The sequence below is a fragment of the Hemiscyllium ocellatum genome, chromosome 43 (genome assembly GCF_020745735.1).
Source record: "Hemiscyllium ocellatum isolate sHemOce1 chromosome 43, sHemOce1.pat.X.cur, whole genome shotgun sequence".
In the NCBI taxonomy this organism is placed as follows: Eukaryota; Metazoa; Chordata; class Chondrichthyes; order Orectolobiformes; family Hemiscylliidae; genus Hemiscyllium; species Hemiscyllium ocellatum.
In genome coordinates this window covers 14,261,137-14,281,848 of record NC_083443.1, presented here as the reverse complement: position 1 = coordinate 14,281,848, position 20,712 = coordinate 14,261,137, and the positions used below count along the sequence as shown (strand labels likewise).

General features: G+C 44.7%; 1 protein-coding gene across 1 annotated transcript in view; it reads left to right on the top strand.

Annotated features, from left to right (window-relative positions):
- LOC132834934 (microsomal triglyceride transfer protein-like) overlaps positions 1 to 20,712 on the top strand; it is a 102,958-nt gene that overhangs the window by 9,235 nt on the left and 73,011 nt on the right. The window contains exons 4-6 of the mRNA XM_060854097.1: positions 1,096 to 1,203; positions 6,173 to 6,289; positions 19,035 to 19,174. Of these exons, the coding sequence (XP_060710080.1) occupies positions 1,096 to 1,203; positions 6,173 to 6,289; positions 19,035 to 19,174 (365 nt within the window). The remainder of the gene's footprint in view (positions 1 to 1,095; positions 1,204 to 6,172; positions 6,290 to 19,034; positions 19,175 to 20,712) is intronic.

Here is a 20,712-nt window from a genome sequence, read left to right as displayed (position 1 = left end):
TGGGTGCAGTCCATGCTCTGCCCCAGGCCATTGGCTGAACAGGAGAAAGACAGAAGAGAGAAAAAAACACAAGAGAAAAAAAAAGAAAAGAAATGGACGGTGTGGATGAGCTCCACCTGAAGCATCCTACTCTGCCGCCATCTTGGACATTTGGATACATATTTTGATAAGGGATATAGGAATAGTGTAGGAAAGTAGCTAAGGAGGAACAGGTTCAAGTGTTAAATGAGGTACTGTCATTTCTGTTCCTTACCATTTGTATGTTTATGAGATCTAAACTGATTTTTATTAATATAAATTTAACATGTATTGCCAGTGATGTGACTTGTGTCTCCATGGACTGTAACCTCATGAGTTCTGCCTACCAGGAGATCAGTCTGAAATTAATTCATGAGGTTGCTTTACTTAGCTGCTGCATCTCTAACTCTGACTTAACTCTAAGTGACTATTGCCTGGCACTCAGGACTTCCAATAAACTCTTTACTTACATTCTATTAAACAAAATTAGAGTTAAAGCTCCCAAGTAAAATTCATGATTTTCAGTAACGTGATTATTGTTTTTGTCAATTTGAAGTTAAGGCTGTTAGAGAATGGAACTCAGACCAGTTTTTCCTTGTGGATGGAGTTTATTGACTTCTCAGTCACACAGCTCATGTCAACCCCTCACAACCAAGTGGTCCTCCTTCTTTAGAATTTTTTAATCAATCTGTTCAGAGATCACACATCTCTGGAGCAGATGTGACTTGAACCTGGGTCTCCTGCCTTAGAAGTAGAGTCACTACCACTGTGCCACAAGAGCCCTCACTGCTCCCCTGTTTATATTTCCTCAGATTAACCAATTAATCCCCAGTTATCAGCATAACCCTTGTATACTCGCAGATGTCTGAGCTACATTGTCATCATTATAATTCACCATTAACATATTCATTCCTATTCTTCTATATTATTGAATTTTTAAAAATTGTTATGATTTTTGATGGCTACGGTGTGTTAATTTGTGAGCTTTCCCGAACTGTGTTTCTAGTTGTTTGTTTGGAGTGATACTGGATGAAATATGGTGTCTTCCAGTGATAACCTGTTCCATATTCCTTTCAGATAAAAGCTCTGTATGGCTCCGTTGATGAAACAGGATTCACTTTAAGCCTGAAGCAAGGCCTGGTCAGCCTTTTCCAGCTCCAGCTGAATTCGGGTACCGTCACTGAGGTAACCTACTCATTTCAGTTGAATAAATTTTGGTTTCCACCCTCACTTTCTCTTCTCATGAAACCTGGTTGTGTACATCATAACTGAGGCGGCAAGGTGGCTCAGTGGTTAGCGCTGCTGCCTCACAGCACCAGGGTCCCAGGTTCGATTCCAGCCTCGGGTGACTGTCTGTGTGGAGTTTGCACATTCCCACCGTGTCTGTGTGGGTTTCCTCCTGGAGCTCTGGTTTCCTCCCACATTCCAAAAGATGTGCAGCTGTGGCCATGCTAAATTGCCCATAGTGTTATGTGTATCAGTCAGGGGTAAATGTAGGGAAATGCGTCTGGGTCAGTGTGGTCTTATTGGGCCGAAGGGCTTGTTTCCACACTGTAGCAAATCTAATTTTTAAAAAAATTCTGTAAGGGAGGTGAAAATCAAACCTGTACCAGTTGCACTTATCAGGATTGACATGCGAGGAAACTAATCTCAGAAATACATTATTGTCATGTTCTTCGGGTTGTAAACTATTGGCATCAAAAGTATTGTTTTAATTTATCTTAATATTTTTGATTAGGTTCAAGGTAGTTAGATAATTACTGCTGTTGCTACTGAATCTGCATGTATCTACGCCTCCTTTACATTGGCAAGAACAAACGCAGACTGGATGACTGCTTTCCTGAACACCTCTGCTCTGTCTATAAGCATGACTCTAACCTTCCAATTGCTTGCCAGTTTAATAAACCCTCGTGCCCTCACTCGAACATTTCCATCCTCTTCCAATACCTTTCCAAACAGTCAGCCTCCAGAGATTACCATCATCCCATACCCTTCATCAGGGACAATGACCACCACCACCTTCACATCTTTCTCGTGGTATTTGTTGAAGTGCCCAGGATCTTGTGACCCAGTGACCAATTCACCATACTGCTACAGTGCTCCAGCAAGGCTCAACACAGGCTGGTGAAACAGTAGCTCATTTTCAGCTTCAGTCCTTAATAGCATTCGGGGTTCAATAACTTCAGGGCATGCCATTGTTTCTGATCATCTACTTTGATTACACAATCCCCACCCCACCCCAGCATCTCCCTCTCTCTCTCTCCCACCCCCGTCTTGTATTCATCTTGTTGGCTTTGTCTGCGGTGCAGCACACTCCTCTCCTCCTGTTTATGCCCATCATTAACATCTGTTTCTCTTCTCTATTTCTCCTTTGCCTCCGCTAGTGCCGCCTTTGTCTTTTGCTCTTTCAAGTTCTGGCACGGTCGGAACAGTCTCTATGTTCCAGGTCGGTGGCATCGTTTCTTCGATGCACTTTTCATCCTTTTTCTTTTCTTCATCTTTGAGGCCGGAGAAGGTCGACAGGGCAGTTGCTGCAGTGATGGTGCTGTGGACTGGGATCCCCAGTAATGGTAGGCCCAGAGCCTGGACTCCCGGCAGCAGTAGGCCCAGAGCCTGGACTCCTGGCAGCAGTAGGCCTGGAGCCTGGACTCCTGGCAGCAGTAGGCCCGGAGCCTGGACTCCTGGCAGCATAGGCTTGGAGCCTGGACTCGCAGCAGCGTTGGCTCGGGGCCTGCCTCCTGGTGGTGGTAGACCCGGAGCCTGGACCCCTGGCGGCGGTAGGCACGGAGGCTGGACGCCTGGTGGTGGTAGGCCCGGAGGCTGGACTCCTGGTGGCAGTAGGCCTGCAGCCTGGACTCCTGGTGACGGTAGGCCCGGAGCCTGGACACTTGGTGGGACTCGACCCAGAACCTGAACTCTTGGCAGCAATAGACCTGGAGCCTTTATTTGTGGCAGCGGTAGGCCCGGAGCCTGGACTTTTGATGGCAGTAGGCCGGGAGCCTAGACTCTTGGCGGCGGTAGACCCGGAGCGTAGACTCTTGGTGGCAGTAGACCCAGAGCCAGGACTGTTGATGGCAGTGGGCTCGGAACCTAGACTCTTGGTGGGATTAAGCCTGGATTCTTGGCGGTAGGCCCAGAGCCAGAGCGTTAGTTGCTATTGCCAAAGGAACCTTGAGGACTGGAGCACCTTGAGGACTGGAGCACCTTGCAAAGACTTTGCAGAACCCCGAAGCCTGGGCTTGAGCCCCTAATTTGAAAAGAAGCTGAACTCTTAATTAAATAATTCCTTTTAACCTTTTTGTACCTTGTAATGGCACCGGATTGTGGCGACAAAGCTCTTTTCACTGTATCCTCAAGATTGACGTCTCAGTAAATAAATGATTCATTTATTTATTCATTCATTTGCTGTGGACAGCTTCCTCATTAGTTCCAGTCACTTGTTTATCAGCAAAGTAAAACCCATCATTTTCTCACCTCTTTCAAATCCAAAGAAGAGTCATATTGGACTTGAAACGTTGACTTTCTTTCTCTCTTCACAGATGCTGCAGCGTTTTCTCACTTTGTTTCAAGTCTAGCTTTATTTTTGTGTGCATCTAGGTCCATTGTGTTTAAAATTATTGCAGGACAACTCAACAGATCACCAACTCAGAGGTTCTTGCTTGTACCATCAGCCAGCATCCAATCCTAAGCCAATGACGTCTGCAAAGACTGATTACATTTATCAGGAGCACAACCCCTCTACCTTCCTGGGCTCCTTGGGCCATATTTATTGGGCCTCTGTCCCAGACCCTATGTGTCTGAGTGGGGCTCCCAGATAATGCCCAGCACAGAGATGACTACCAGAGCACATACCATCGTTTCACAAGATGAATACTGCTGCCGGCTATATCAATTTCCCTCTGATTATCAATTTCCTATTTGCTTCTCTCTACAGAGAGTTAGAAACACAGCCTAGTCACACAAGCCCAACCTTCCATCCATCAACTCCATCTTCACTTCTCATTGTCTTGGAGAGGTAGCCAACATAATTAAAGACCCCTCCCACGCTGGTTATAATCTCTCCCAACCCCTTCTGTCAGGCAGAAGATACAAAAGCTTAAACACACAGACTAACGGCTTTAAGAACAGCTTCTTCCCCACTGCAATCAGACTTCTAAATGGACCTCTCAAATTTCAAATCTAATGTTGATTTTGCTTTTTGTTCACTATCTACACAGCCATATCTCTGTTCAACAACCCTGTGATCTTTGTATGGTATGATCTGTCTGTACTGCACACAAAACAAAACTTTTCACTGTACCCAGGTACCTGTGGCAATAATCAATCAAATCAAATGAAAATATTGACGAAAAGAGAACCACAAACAGCACATGTTTAGGAACCGGCCTCCATGCATAGAGTCATTGAGATGTACAGCAAGGAAACAGACTGTTCGGTCCAATCCGTCCATGCCGACCAGATATCCCAACCCAATCTAGTCCCACCTGCCAGCACCCGGCCCATATCCCTCCAAACCCAGTTCATAAGATTTTGGCTGACCTGATTTTAACCTAAATTCCGTGTTGCTTCATAGTGCAAATAATTTTTCATCCCCTTAGTAATCAATATACCCATCCAGATGCCTTTTAAATGTTGCAATTGTACCAGCCTCCACCACTTCCTCTGGCAGCTCATTCCATACATGCACCACCCTCTGTGTGAAAAGATTGCCCCTTTTATATCTTTCCCCTCTCGCCCTGAGCCTATGCTCTCTAGTTCTGGACTCCCACACCCCCAGGGAAAATGCCTTGGCTATTTACCCTATCCATGCCTGTCATGATTTCATACACGTCTATAAGGTCACCCCATCAGCCTCCAATGCTCCAGGGAAAACAGCTCAAGCCTATTCAGCGTCTCCCTGTAGCTCAAATCCTCTAACCCTGGCAACATCCTTGTACATCTTTTCTGAACCCTTTCAAGTTTCTCAACATCTTTCCAATAGGAAGGAGACCAGAATTGTACGCAATATTCCAACAATGGCCTAACCAATGTCCTGTACAGCTGCAACATGACCTCCCAACTCCTGTACTCAATACTCTGACCAATAAAGGAAAGCATACCAAACACTGCCTTCACTATCTGATCTACCCGCGACTCTACTTTCAAGAAGTTCTGAACCTGCATTCCAAGGTCTCCATACATCTACTCTCTGTATAGCTTGAGCTATCACGTCATAAGCAATGCTGTTCAAAACATCGAATGGTACAGTGCAGAAGAAGCACAATGCCTTGATAGAGCTACCACGTAATCCCATTTCCCTACTCCTTCCACTCAACCCTGAAGTCTGTTTTCACTTCAAGAATTTATCAGATTGCTTTCTGATCATGACAGTTGGTTCTGTATCTACCATCCTGTCAGATGGTGTGTTCCAAGCTGACAATAACTCAAAGTGCCAGTAAAAAGATTTCTCGTCTCACCTCTCATACTTTTGCCAATCATCTTCAATCTGAGTCCTTTAGTGATCAACTCTTCCTCCTGCTGGAAGCACTTTCTCTCCATTGTAAATTGTTCATGATTTGTAAAACCTCCATCTAATTTCTCCTTCACTTTCTTTACTGTAAGGAGCATGGGCCCAGTTCCTCCAGGCTTGCTGTAGACCTGGAGGCCTCTTGTCCAAGCTCTGGTCTTCTTTCCTAATGTGTGATGAAAGGCCACCAATCCGAAATGCTAATTCTGCCTTTCTCCACGGAGACTGACCTGACCTGCTGAATATTTTTGCCGTTTTCTGTCCCCCATTTCAGATTTCTAGTGTTTTGCTTTTAAGTCATCAAGGGCGGATCAATAATGAAGACACGAACAAGACTAGGCCATTCTTTCAGCCCACTCTGCAGTTCATAAGATTTTGGCTGATCTGATTTTAACCTAAATTCCATGTTGCTTCACATTGCCAATAATCTTTCATCCCCTTGGTAATCGAAAATCTATTAACTTCTGCCTTAAAAATATTTAAAGGTTCTGCATCTACTGCCTTTTGAGGAGAAGAATTCCAAAGGTTCACAAACTTCTGAGAGAAAATATGTTTCCTCTTCTCTGATTTAAATGTGTAACCGTTTGTGTTTTAAACAATGACCTCTCGTTCTCAAATGTTTATCAATTCCACTTTCCTTTTTATTAGATTGATGTATCTGGCAACTGCAGAGTCACCTATGAAACTGCCAATAACCAGGTGACAAAGATCAAGGACCTCCGTAGCTGTGAAAGGCCAGAGTCTGGATTTGGATCATCCAATCAGGTACATTTCATTTCACCGATTGGCCGTGGTAATGCTAGGTAAAGTAACACGAGTGTTCTACTAACAGCAATCTGATTTTGTCTCAGTCCCTGCTGCAGTTTCCTGAAACACTGTGATTAGTGTGAGCTAAAATTAGTGCTCAGGATACTGAAGGCAAAGATTGACCTGACTGGGAGATTGGTTCGACAGCAGAAGACAAGTCAGGATAATAGATATTTCCTTGACTTGGATTTGTTCCAGCAAGGATCTGACATGAGGATTCACCATATTTATTAATCTTACAGATTTACCAATCTTACAGGCACTGCTCTTTATTTTTAACTACCCCACAATCAACCACACATTCTGGAAATGTTGCAACCAGAAAGCGCACAAGCGGATTTGGCGCCATGTTGTGTGATCATTGGATGCAAACAGTGGGCATTAATTTTCCTGCCTTTGCTGTACTCTAGTTGGTACATTTGAAAGCCTAAATATTCTTGGTTTTTTAAGTTTGTACAGTAGAGAAGCCAATTTCAAAATGTGTTTTAACATATTGTGAAAATGTTTTCTCGCTAATAGATACATTAATGACACCCCCCCCACCCGCCCCTTTCTACAGGAACACTCACTCAGTGTTGTAGAAAATCTCAGGAGTCAGTCCTTCAGCATTGACAGACTTTATTACATGGCCATGGGGAAAACGTCATACCTCACAGCGAGAGACAGGCATAATCCGAACTAATTCAAAATGTTAGTTTCTATAGTGACTGTTAGTCAGAAAGTCATGGGTTCGGTGATATCACCGGTCAGCACGGGTTGTGGTTTCCTTATCAAGCAGGGCTGGAGGGTTAGCAGGCACTCACTGTTTGCACCAGGTCTGTAAGAATCAGGAAGATAAACGACATGAGCATCAAAATCAGAAGATAAGCGATACAATGAGCCATGTGTCATTATGCAATCAGAGCTAGACTGGGGTTTGGGGAATACAATGAATCTCAAGTAGTCACAAGGTTATCTTTAAAAAAACTTCTCTGAGCGGGCAAGTCGGCAGTTCTAGCTTTGTCCTGTAAGACCAGAGTATGTGACAAAATGGTTGCTAATTCTGGGGAGCGAAATTCTCCTCCACACTCAGCAACTCTTCACCCAACTCCCATCCCCTACTCACTCATTGACTCCTCACATTCACTCATTGACTGACTCACTTAGCATTCCCTCTTCTGAACCCTCCTCCCTCCCTCACTCAATCACTTATTCACTAGTTCACACAGACTTTCTCTCACCCGTTGACTCCCTCACTTAGCAATCCCTCTTCCCAACCCTATTCACTCAGCAACCACTTTTCCTAACTTTACTCAGTCATTCTCACTTACTCAGCAATCCCTATTCCCAACCCTACTCTCTCATGCAGTTACTCACTCAGCAACTCCTCTTCCGAACTTTACTCACTCATTCTCACTCACTCAGCAATCCCTCTTCTGAATCCTCCTCCCTCACTCGCTCACTAACTCTCACACATTCAACAACCCCTCTCTCCAACCCTCCTTCCCCCACCCAATCACTCAACAGAGACTTGCACAGGATCTGGAGTATATGAGGTGGACATTCACAGGTAACTGTTTAATGTTATCATCATCAGTGTGAATGCGAACCACAGTTTCAATGTGTACAGCACTTCCCAACATAGGAACATTAAAGTAGGCCAGGAATGTATCACATGACACACTGAACGTCAGTATGATCCCAGTTGTTCTCCATGCCTCCAATCCACTCTCCCTCCTCCCTGTTTCACGTGATTCCCGAAGAGTCTAAAAATCTGACTGTCTCAACCTTAAACTTATTCGAATGTGGAACATCCATAATCCTCTGGGGTAGAGAACTCCACAACCTTCTGAGTGAAACCTCCTTTTCTCAGTCCAAAATGATTTTCCCCGAATTCTAGATTTCTCAACCACTGTAAACAATTTCTGAGTATAAGTTAAATTAGCTTTATTGAATTGAGTTGAATTAGTTTTATTGTCACACTTACTCCAGTACTTATAGGGAAAAGTTTACAAGTTGCCACTTACAGTGCCACCTTAGGTATGAAGTACCCAGGTACAATTCTTAGTTACAGAATAGGGAAATGCAGAAAAAATGTTCCATTACAACTATGCTCAATGTGACCATCGGTATGAAAAAGAAGAAGCAAAGTTTAAAAGGACAAACATCACAGTCTCTCTTCAAGGTCTCTCAACCTGAGGGTCTGCAGATCAGCACAGCGGGGTCTCCACATGGTCTGACCACTGGCTGCCCCCACTCACTAATGACCATTGTATTCCAAATCTGGAATGTTTCATTTAGAACCGAGTGTTTTTCTGGGCAACCTCTGAAGCCAATGAACCCCGTTACTGTGAATCTGGATTCACACCCAGACCAGATCGAAAGGACATCAGTGAGCAAGCTGACCGTCAAAATTGATTATTTCATGGTCACCATTAATTAGATTAGTTTTCAAATTCAGATTTTTATAAGAAAATAATTAACTGGATGTAAATTGCTCCAACATGCATGTTGAGGTTTGAACTCATGTCGCCAGAGTATTAGCCTGGATCTTTGGGTTTACTAGACTATTGACCTTAACACCAAAGTCTGACCAGAGCATAGGGCTGTTCTGTTATTGAGAGAGGGAACTAGTGGAGGTTTAACCTGAGGGTCACCATGTCTCAGGTAAGGGGAAAGACTGAAAAGGAGAGTAACCTCAGGCAGTGTGGAAATTGAACCCATGTTATTGGCATCATACAGTTCTTTGTTTACTCCGAACAGCCCTGTTGGATTTTTGCAGGGTCCTATGAGAGTTCCCTCTCATTCATCTAAAATTCAGCAAATACAATGTTAACTGATCACTCTGAGTCAACCATCTGAGCTAAATTGCCAGTACATCACCGTTAGCCATTAAATTGTTCAACGGAAACGTAAAGTATTTGACAATTTCTAGAAGAATTATCCTGTTGGGTAGCAAAGGGTCTATTCGTTTTTGGATTGCCTTGCACAATGGAAACCAATTTGAACAATGGCAGGGTGCCTGAGGAACAAAATATAAAGTCACTGTGGTCCGAGAGGACCATCAGGCTGTTCTCTGATTAGAGAGGGATGACTTGTGGTGGTTTAACCTGAGGGTCAGCAGGCCTCAGGGGAGATCGAGAAGGTGGAACCTTCATAGTGATCTCAGCCAGTGTGGCCGTCGAACACAGACTGTTGGCATGATGGTCATTAGAGCTGAAATCTTCAAATATTCATCTGGGCACCTAGTGACGTTTGTGTCCAGTGTGGCAGAAGGGTAACTGCAGTTCTCCGAGTGAACAGCAGGTGGAGTAACATGACATAGAAATATTTCCTTTGTCAATGTCCCTCACCAGATCCCAAAAGGAAAATGACACACATTGATCCAAAGAGTCTTGTCTCCCACCAGAACAGTGCTCCAATGCCTTCATGTCCAAGTATTATTAATTTGCTTTTCCCTCCTTGCCAACTCTCAGGTTCCAGGTTCCTTCATGTACATCATAACATTTAAAGGTGACCATTGTGTTTTTGTGGTAGAAAATTAAAAGAGGTGTTTTGAAAATTATTCTTCCAATTTTAATTCTAAAAGGTTCATCTTGTGATGCCGAGGGCAGGACAATATTACCTGCTTCCTTCTGTCAGTTTTACCTTGATCCGGCCAAAGTTTCAGATCTTCAGGCTGACGGTCTGAAACATAAAATCCTGCCAATTCTGGAGATTCAGAAATAAAAAAAAACAGAAAATGCTGGAGAAGCTCAGCAGGTCTGGCGGCATCTGCGGAGAAAGAGGGAGGCAGAGTTTCAAATCTGATATAACCCCTCTCAGAATGAGCTATTTAAGAGTAGGCATTTTGAGAAGTGGGGAAGGGGGTTCCTGCTTTTCATGGTTTAGTGTGGTCCACAGGAAATGTGGGTAATGAGGAGGACATGTTTGAGTTGCACTGAGATGACTGCTGACCCTTCCTCCCCACACAACCAACTCATAGAATCCATACAGTGTGGAAACCGGCCATTTGGCCCAACAAATCCACACAGACCCTCCAAAGCGTATCCCACCTAGACCCAAACCGAAACCTATTACTCTACATTTCCCATGACTAATATACCTCACCTCAACATAGAATCCCTGCAGCAGGGAAACAGGCCACTTAGCCCAACAAGTCCACACCGATGCTCCGAAGAGTAACCCACCCAGACCCATTCCCTACTGTATTACACTGCCTATGCCCTGACTAACGTACCTAACCTCCACATCCCTTTTCACTACAGGCAGTTTAGCACAGCCAATCCACCTGACGTACACCTAGAGTCATAGAGATGTACAGCACGGAAACAGACCCTTCGGTCCAAGCCAACCAGATATCCCAACCCAATCTAGTCCCACCTGCCAGCACCCGGTCCATATTCTTCCAAACCCTTCCTATTCATATACCCATCCAAATGCCTCTTAAATGTTGCAATTGTACCAGCCTCCACCACATCCTCTGGCAGCTCATTCCATACACGTACCACCCTGTGTGTGAAAAAGTTTCCCCTTAGGTCTCTTTTATATCTTTCCCCTCTCACCCTAAACCTATGACCTCTAGTTCTGGACTCCCCAACCCCAGGGAAAAGACTTTGCCTATTTATCCTATCCATGCCCCTCATAATTTTGTAAACCTCTATAAGGTCACCCCTCAGCCTCCGACACTCCACGGAAAACAGCCCCAGCCTGTTCAGCCTCTCCCTGTAGCTCAGATCCTCCAACCCTGGCAACATCCTTGTAAATCTTTTCTGAAACCTTTCAAGTTTCACAACATCTTTCTGATAGGAAGGAGACCAGAATTACACGCCATATTCCAACAGTGGCCTAACCAGTCTTTGGACCATGGGAGGAAACCTGAGCAGCTGGAGGAAATCCATGCAGACACGGGGAGAATGTGCAAACTGCACATAGACAGTCGCTCAAGGCTGGGATCGGACCCGGGTCCCTGGTGCTGTGAGGCAGTAGTGCTAACCACTGAGCCACCATGCTGCCCTATTGATTTGTGCTGGTCACCCTGAGAGAGGTTGGTTGGATAAGCCAGTGGGGGGAGGAGTATGGTGGTTAGCGCTGCTACCTCACAGCTCTAGGGACCCAGGTTTGATTCCAGCCTCGGGAGACTGTCCATGTGGAGTGTGCAGGTTCTCCCAGTGTCTGCATGGGTCTTGTCTGGGTGCTGCAGTTTCCTCCCACAGTCCAAAGATGTGCCGATTAGGTAGATTGGCCATGGAAAATGCAGAGTTATGGGGATAGGGTAGGGAGTTGGGTCTGGGTGGGATGATCTTCGGTGGTTTGGTGTGGACATGATGGGCCGAATGGCCTGGTTCTACAGTTATAGCTGTTAAGCATCTGACAGAGTGTGACGAGGGGTAGCTGGGCTTTTTCTGCGTTGGTGAAATAAGTTACAGAGTTCTATCAGTCTATCCCTGCAAAGTACAAGTGAGATTATAAACTATTCAGCATTTCCTGTTTTGTGTGGATAGGACAAGAGGGGTTGTAATCAGGAGCTAGCTGGTGGCTTTTCCCTGTCAGTGCCAGGTCACTGTTTTATACAGAGTCATTCCTGTGTGCGGGCTCTATTACAACAGCTTTCTTTCAAGCTCATGCCTCAGAGAAAAAAATTCATGGCTAACCAGAGGGTCATGGTCTTCCAGATGTTTTTCAGATATCAGTTCGACACAGAAGGTCCTATTTAATCTGTGTGTGCTCCTGTAGTGTATCGCTGCCAATTTGTAGCAGTGTATCTGTTTCGTTTTCACACTGCCTGTCCCTTTCTCATGGTTATATACTGTCCTACTGGCTCATCCAGCTGAAGTGCTCTCCCATTTTTAATTGTCCAACTGCAGCCACTGAATTGACCGGGGAGGTGTCACGGTGGCTTAGTGGTTAGCACTGCTGCATCACAGCGCCAGAGACCTGGGTTCAATTCCCGGCCTGGGCAAATATCTGTGTGGGTTTCCTCTGGGTGCTCCGGTTTCCTCCCACAATCACAATGATGTGCAGGTTAGTTGGATTGGCCATGATAAATTACCCATAGTGTTCAGGGATCTGTAGGTAGGTACATTGAGCGTGGGAATGTGAGGTTAAGTGGATAGCTAGGGTAGATGTGGGGTTATGGGGATAGATTGGGGGGGTGGAATGTTCTTTGGAATGTTAATGCAAACTTGATGGGCCAAATGGCCTCTTTCCATACTGGACAGATTCTACGAATCCCCTTCAATGGCTTCCCCTCCCATTGATACACCATTAATTCCAGTGTCCGCATGAGAATCTACGCTTGACACCCCCAGCACCTCCAGTTTCACACCTGTATGCTTATCCCATTTGAAACCATCTTCCAAATGTGCTGGGATAACACTGATCTCCATCTCGGCACAGTCTATTCCAATCCAACTTTTCGATATCCTGTGCTGGATGTGCGGAAATTAGGAAATAGGTACAAAGCCATGAGGTAAAACCTCTTGGAATTATTTAGGAACGGCATCATGAAATAAGACAATTTAAATTCATCGAGTGGGCCCAACGTGGAGCACAGAGGAAGAACAGCTTCCAACAAATTGCACTTAGGATGGGTACCTTGCTGTGAGATGCCCATATCCCCAAATATTTGTTTAATGTATGTAGTCTCCATATGTATTTGCACATTGTTGTCATCATTGACACTTTCACCTTCCTACAGTGTACTTCATTGTTTCTGAAGTGATTTGTACGTAGAAATTGTTCATAAAATCCCTACAGTGTGGAAACAGGCCTTTCGGCCTAACAAGTCCGCACCGACCCTCCGAAGAGTTAACCCACCCAGACACATTCCTCCTACTCCGTAGTTGCCCCTGACTAATGCACCTAACCTCTGGGGAATTTAGCATGGCCAGTTCACCTAACCTGCACATCTTTGGATTGTGGGAGGAAAGCGGAGCACCCGGAGGAAACCCACGCAGACACAAGGAGAATGTGCAAACTCCACACATACAGTCGCCCGAGGCTGGAAGTGAACCCAGATTCCTGGTGCTGTGAGGCAGCAGTGCTACCCACTGAGCCACTGTGCCATCCTTTGCATAGTGCTAGGGCCATGGAGGGCATAGAATGTTCTTCCTGGACAGTGAGGAGATTTGATAGATATATTCAAAATCATGAGGGGTCTGTGCACATTAGAGGGGGAGAAAAACTGTTCACATCAGTGCGAGGATCAAGGACTGAAAGGCGTAGATTTAAGATCATTGGCCACAGAAGCAATGGAGACAGGGGAGGAAATCTCATCATGTAACACATGGTTAGGGTCTGGAATATACCGTCTGAGAGTGCGATGGAAGCAGCCTCAATCAAGGCCTTCAAGGGAGAATGGGTTGGAAATCTCAAATGGACGGTACAGGGGGAAGGTGGGTGATACTTTGTTCATTCAGAGAGCTATACCGACCCACGGGACAGAATGGCCTCATTTTGAGCCGTGATAATTCTGTCATTATTACTGGCCTTTGACAATCACAGCCCCACTTGTGAAATGTCCCATAGCAACAAAAGATTTACATTTCTGCAGCATCATTCACAACCTTGGGATGGTCCAAGAGCATTCAAATTGCTTAGGAATTATCAATACTATTGTAATGTACACTGTCGGAAGTCAGTGTAGTGTTGGAGAAGCACAGCAGGTCAGGCAGCATCCGAGGAGCAGGAGAATCGACGATTCGGGCATAAGATCTTCACCAGGACTTCCTCGACTCTGATCTCCAGCACCTGCAGTCCTCACTTTCTCCACCTGGTTATAGTCCAACAGGTTTCAGACCCTTCGCCTGATGAAGGAGCAGTGGTCTGAAAGCTTGTGATTTAAAATAACCTGTTGGACTAGTGCCTGTTGTCATGTGACTTCTGACTTGTCCACCCCAGTCCAACACTGGCATCTCCACATAATATAGACCAACACAGCAGCCATTAAGTACAAAGCATAATGATGTTTTGTCATGTTGGTTAAAGAGTAAATATTGAGTGACACATGGATGAACTCCTCTGGTTTTCCTTGAATAATGTTGTGTGAAATGGCAAAGAAATTCAAGGGGATTCATATATTTATTACATCAGGGAAGGTGTTTGCTGCAGTGCACACTCACAGGGAACAGCAGAATGGAAGTCTATGTACAAGTGACATGTAGCTTCAGAGGAACATTAAAAACAACTTGTGAAGCAGAACTTAATGTTGGACGAGCCAATGAGAACTGATGAATGTCCAGTAAACCTCTGAAAGCTTTATTTTCTTGTGCATATGCATAAAGTTTACCATAAGATAGTAATATCAGTGATCTTGAACAGAAGGAAGCTGCATTTTTAAAAAATTGATTTAGCTTTATTGTCACTTGCTCACATGAGTACAGTGAAAACGTTACAAGTTGCCACTAATGTCACAAATGCAAGTTCTAAGGGAAAATAATAAAGAAATAAAAAGTCCAGCATTACACATTGTAGGAATAAATCAGAAAATATTGAACTCTTTGAGGATGTGACAAAACACATCGATGAATGTACAGTAGTAGATGTGGTGTATATGGAGTTTAGCAAGGTGTTTGATAAGTTTCCCCATGGGAGGCTCATTCAGAAAGTAAGGAGGCATGGGATATAGGGAAATCTGGCTGTCTGGATACAGAATTGGCTGGCCCATAGAAGACAGAGGATGATAGTAGATGGGAAGTATCCATACTGGAGCTTGGCGACCAGTGTGTTCTGCAGGGATCGGTTCTGGGATCTCTGCTCTTTGTGATTTTTATAAATGACTTGGGGAATGAGGAAGTGGAAGGGTGGGTCACTAAGTTTGCCAATGACATGAAGGTTGGTGGAGTTGTGGATAATGTGGAGTCTGTCATAGGTTGCAACGGGATATTGACAGGATGCAGAGCTGGGCTGGTAAGTGGCAGATGGAGTTCAACCTGAAAAAGTGTGAAGTGATTCATTTTGGAAGGTCAAATTTGAATGCAGATTACAGGGTTAAAGGCAGGATTCTTGGCAATGCTGAGGAACAGAGGGATCTTGGGATTAACGTCCAAGTTGATAGGGTTGTTAAGGTGGCATATGGTGTCTTGGCTTTCTTTAGCAAGGGGTTTGAGTTTAAGAGCCACAAGGCTATCCTGCAGCTCTATAGAGCCCTGGTTAGACCACACTTGGAATATTGTGTTCAGTTCTAGTCACCTCATCTTAGGAATGATGTAAAAGCTTTAGAGAGGATGCAGAGGAGATTTACCAGAATGCTGCCTGGACTGGAGGACGTGTCTTCATGAAGAAAGGTTGAGGGAGCTAGGGCTTTTCTCATTGGAGTGAAGAAGGATGAGAGGTGACTTGGTAGAGATATGCAAGGTGATGAGAACCTAGATAGAGTGGATCGTCAAGAGACTTTTTCCCGGGGTCGAAATGGCTATCATGAGGGGGCACAATTTTAAAGTAATTGGAGGTGGGTTTAGGGGAGATGTCAGAGATAGGTTATTTACTCAGAGAGTGGTGGGTTTGTGTAATGTACTGCCAGCAGTGGTAGTAGAGTCAGATACATTAGAGACATTTAAGCAACTCTTGGATAGGCACTTAGATGATAGTAAAATATAGGGTATGTAGGTTAGTCAACCTTAGAATCAGCTAAAAAGTCGGCACAACATGAGGGCCGAAAGGCCTGTAATGTGCTATACTAAAGTTCAGACCAACAGCCCTTCCAACCCAGTCCGCACTTGTACCTAGCCTCCAGTCTGCACTGGGCCCATTTCCTACATGACATCATGACAAATCTACAAAACAATTTTCATTAGCTCCCCTAAGGGCTTGAAAGATGCTATATATTAATAGTGTAGCACATCTATCACACCAGTTCATTTTATTCCAGCTCCTGGACTAGTTATTCGCTGAGTGTCCCTTCAGACTGAGATTGCCATGGTTACTGTGCCTGGGTCCACATGTGCTGGAGGAACACATCCGCAATGAATCGTGTTCAGACCGCAGGCACAATATCGATCGGTACTCTCTCTGGACCCAAGTCAAAGCACATTCTCTAATTAGTGAGAGACACAACCTAAGCAGCTTTGGGTCTTGGGTGCTGAACTCCAAAATCCTGTGCTTAACTCCTCACTGATGCTTCATCCTGAGCTAATTCCTTGGCAGTTGTTTATCCATTGCCTTCTAATCTCAGGGGGCAGGTCGGGAAAGCAGGCCCCCGGGACCACCTCAACCTGAGCAAGAATCAAACTCACTCTCTTTATGTTCTTCTGAATCACCCGCAGGAATACAGATACTAAGGAAATAGGGGCTTTGGCCATTTTAGCCTGTTCTCCCATTCAGTACATTCATAGCTGATCATCCAACTCAGTCCCCTGTTCCCTTTGATTCCTTTATCCTTAAAAGTTATATCTAACTCCTTGTTGACAATATTCAATGTTTTGACGTCAACCAGTTTCTGTGACAGAGAATTCCACAGTTTCCCCATTGTTGGGTGAATGGCCTACCCATATCCTTTTAAATGTGAGCCTTGGTTCTGAACAGCAAGTGCAGAAGTCCATCATAACACAGTTCAATATACTTCGAATTCAGCTACAGGGTCCCATTCTTCCTGAATGAGTTAAATCATTATTTACATCTTAATTTTTCTTGTTAAAAATGAAGAGAAGTCGATATTTTCTTAATAACCTCACCCAACTACATCATTGTCTCACTGTTTGGACCCTAACACCCCCATTATAATGGACTTCCACTCTAATTAGGAAAAGCAAATGGAATTTTGGCCATTGATAGAAGAAGTAGGAAGTATAAAAGTAGGGACGTTTTACTAAAGTTGTAGATCATCTTTAGAGTACCATGTACAGGTTTGTTTTGCTTACTTATTTACTGGATGAGAAGCAGTAAAGGTTCACTCATTTGATTCCTGGGATAAAAATGTTGCTTTTTAAGGAAGATTTTCTTTTTCTCTGTATTTTCATGGGATGGAATTGAGTGGCTTACTCGGGCTGTTTCAGAGGGCAGTTAAGAATCAAGCACGTTGCTGTGGGCTAGAGTCACATGTAGGCTAGACCAGGTAAGAATGACAGATTTCCTTCCCCTGAAGGAGCCAGATGGGTTTTATTTTAAAACAATTGGTGAAAGTTCTCATGGTCAAGATCACTGAAGGAAATGTTATGTTCCAAATGGATAAATTGAGCAAATTATGCCCATATTCATTGGAGCTTAGAAGAATGAGAGGTGATGTTATGAAATATAGCGGATTTTGAGGGGGCTTGACGGGGCAAATGCTGATATAAGTGATTGCCTCTCTAGGCCATTCAGAGGGCAGTTGAGAGTCAACCATATTACTGTGGGTCTGGAGTCACATGTCGGCCAGACCAGGTAAGGATGGCAGATTTCCTTCCTGAAAAGACACTAGTGAACCAGATGACAAGCGACACTGGTTTCAAGGTTATCAGTCGACTCATAATTCCAGATTTTCTTTTAAGTTCAGTTCACATTTCACCATGTGCCTTCTGGGATTGATAGTTCATGGATTAACAGTCTAGTAATTAATACGACCAGGCCATTTCCTTTAAAACAGAGCTGCGCTCTCAATTGGCACCAAATCCACAAGCATCCACATCTACGACCTCGGGCGGGTCAGTGGCAGGAGTGTGTACCATCTCCAAGATGCACTGCAGAAATTCACCATAGGCCCTCAGACAACTTCCAAACTCTCGACCATTTCCACCTGGAAGGACAAGGGCAGCAGATACATGGGAACACCACCAGCTGCAGGTTTCCCTCTGAGCTACTTACCATCCTGACTTGGTAACATATCACCATTCCCACACTGTCACGGTCAAAATCCTGGAATTCCCTTCCTAAGAGCATTGTGGGTCGAGCCACTGCACATGGACTGCAGCAGTTCAAGATGGCATCTCATCACCATCTTCTCAAGGGACAACTTGGGACGGGCAATAAATGCTGGCCCAGCCAGCGATGCCCAAGTACCACGAATGAGTTTTTAAAAATTTCCTGGGGAAGGGGACACAGGTTCGAAATAGGGGTCTCCTACTGAAGACTGAGATGAAAGGGAATTTTGTTGCTCAGAGGGTTATTTATCTTTGAGATTCTCTACAGCCATGAGCTAAGGGCTGCACGGTGGCTCAGTGGTTGGTACTGCTGCCTCACAGCACCAGCGTCTCAGGTTCGATTACAGCCTTGGGCGACTGTCTGTGTGGAGATTGCACATTCTCCCCGTGTCTGCCTGGGTTTCCTCCCACAGTCACAAAGATGTGCAGGCCAGGTGAATTGGCCATGCTAAATTGCCCATAGTGTTAGGTGCATCAGTCAGGGGAAAGTGCGTCTGGGTGGGTTTCTCTTTGGAGAGTCGGTGTGGACTTGTTGGGCCGAAGGGCCTGTTTCCACATTGTAGAGAATCTAATCTATGGGGGGAATAAATCACTGGATATCTTCACATCTGTGTTGAGAGTTTGAAGGTCATGGGGAACATGCAGGAACATGGATTTGAAACTGAGATCAGATCAGCCCCTTATTAAATGGTGCACCAGTCTCAATGGACTGTTAATTTTTCTTTTGCTTGTTGCATTCTTAGTTGACCTCACCTTTTCCCCCCACCCAATAGTCTTAATTCATAAGGCTATCTGTAAGTACTGTTCACTTCAGAAGGTTAGAAGTCCTTCGATTTGCCGTTCGTTTAAAGCAGATGTTTGATAAAAATATTGGCTTTTAATTCAAGGTTCTGGGAGTTCAGTGGCAGCCCACCTGTAAAGGTCTTTATTCTTTGGAGAACGGTGTTATCAAAACAGCTGTCAGTGAAGAGGGTCACGTGATCAGCCTCAATCTCCAATCGACAATTGGTGCCAAGATCAGCTCAAGGTTTGCCAGTTTTTTTTAAAAACTTGTTCTTGTGTGTGGCTGTGGAATGGAAGGATAAGGCAAAAATGCAGTATGTGTGTGCAGTTCCCAACCCAAGACTCATCTACACACTTGGCAAGGCATGAACAGTCAGGTGGCATGGTTCCGGGATTAGGGGAGTACTCCTGGTTTCCAGGCCACTGTTTATCCCACGGCAAACAGGACTGAAGGAAAAATGAGCATCTGGTCCACAATCTCTGTTTGCAGCAGCTGAGTGTGTGCAAAATGACTGCCAGGTTACCCCGTATTCCAACATTTTAAAAGCACTTTATTGGCTGAAGGGCATTGCGTCATCATGAATAGCTCTATTATGAATGCAAGTTCTTTCTTAAAACAGGGCCAGATTTCAGAAATCGATATTCTGTTTGCCAGCAGGTTACAAATCAAATTATTGAGTTATAGTCATACAGCACGGAAATAAACCCTTCGGTCCAACTCATCCACGCTGAACAAATATCCTGTATAAATCTAGTCCCATTTGCCAATATTTGCCCATATCCCTCTAAACCCTTCCTATTCATATACCCATCCGAATGCCTTTTAAATGTTGTATTTGTACCAGCCTCCACCACCTCCTCTGGTAGCTCATTCCATACACGTACCATTCTCTGCATGAAAATGTTACCCCTTAGGTCCCTTACATATCTTTCCCTTCTCACTTATACCTATGCCCTCTAGTTTTGGACTCCCCCACCCTGGGGAAAAGATCTTGCCGATGTACCATATCCATGCCCCTCTCTGGTGGCATCCGTTAGTCTGCGCCCATGGATCTGCGCCCAGGAAGTCTTGCTTCAATCTTTATTGGTAGAGCAGCATCTGTTGTGTCTGTAGAGGTCCACACGGGAGTGGCAGTCTCGGCTGCAGTGACTGCTCTTGAAGGCACAGTCCTCTGGGTTTGTCGTGGTGCTGTTTGATCAGCGGGTGGGCTTTTCTTCAGTAGCAGGCTTCAGCTTCTCTTCTTCTCTTTTTAGAGCTCAGCATAATTCCAGCCTCCAGCGAGGGTGATCACTTGCAATGTCCTCCCACCTCGTGTCATTTGTGTTCAGTCACTTCATGTCTCTCTTGCAGACACTCTTTGAAACAAAGATGTGGTCGCCCTTGTGCTCTCTTGCTGAAGGCCAGTTCCCTCATGATTTTATAAACCTCTATAAGGTCATCCCTCAGCCTCCGATGCTCCAGGGAACATAGCCCCAGCCTCTTCAGTCTCTCCCCGTAGCCAGTCCATGCCGAACATAAATCTCAAACTAAACTAGTTCCACCTGCCTGAGCTTGGCCCATATCCCTCCAAACATTTCTTATACATGTACTGATCTAGATGTCTTTCAAATGTTGTAACTATATCTTCACCCACTACTTTTGGAAGTTCATTTCCACAAACCACTCTCTGTGTAAAAACAATTGCCCCCATATCTTTTTAAAATCTCTCCCCTCTCACCTTAAAAATATGCCCCCGAGTCTTGAAATCCCTCACCCGAAAGAAGCGACACCTATCATTCACC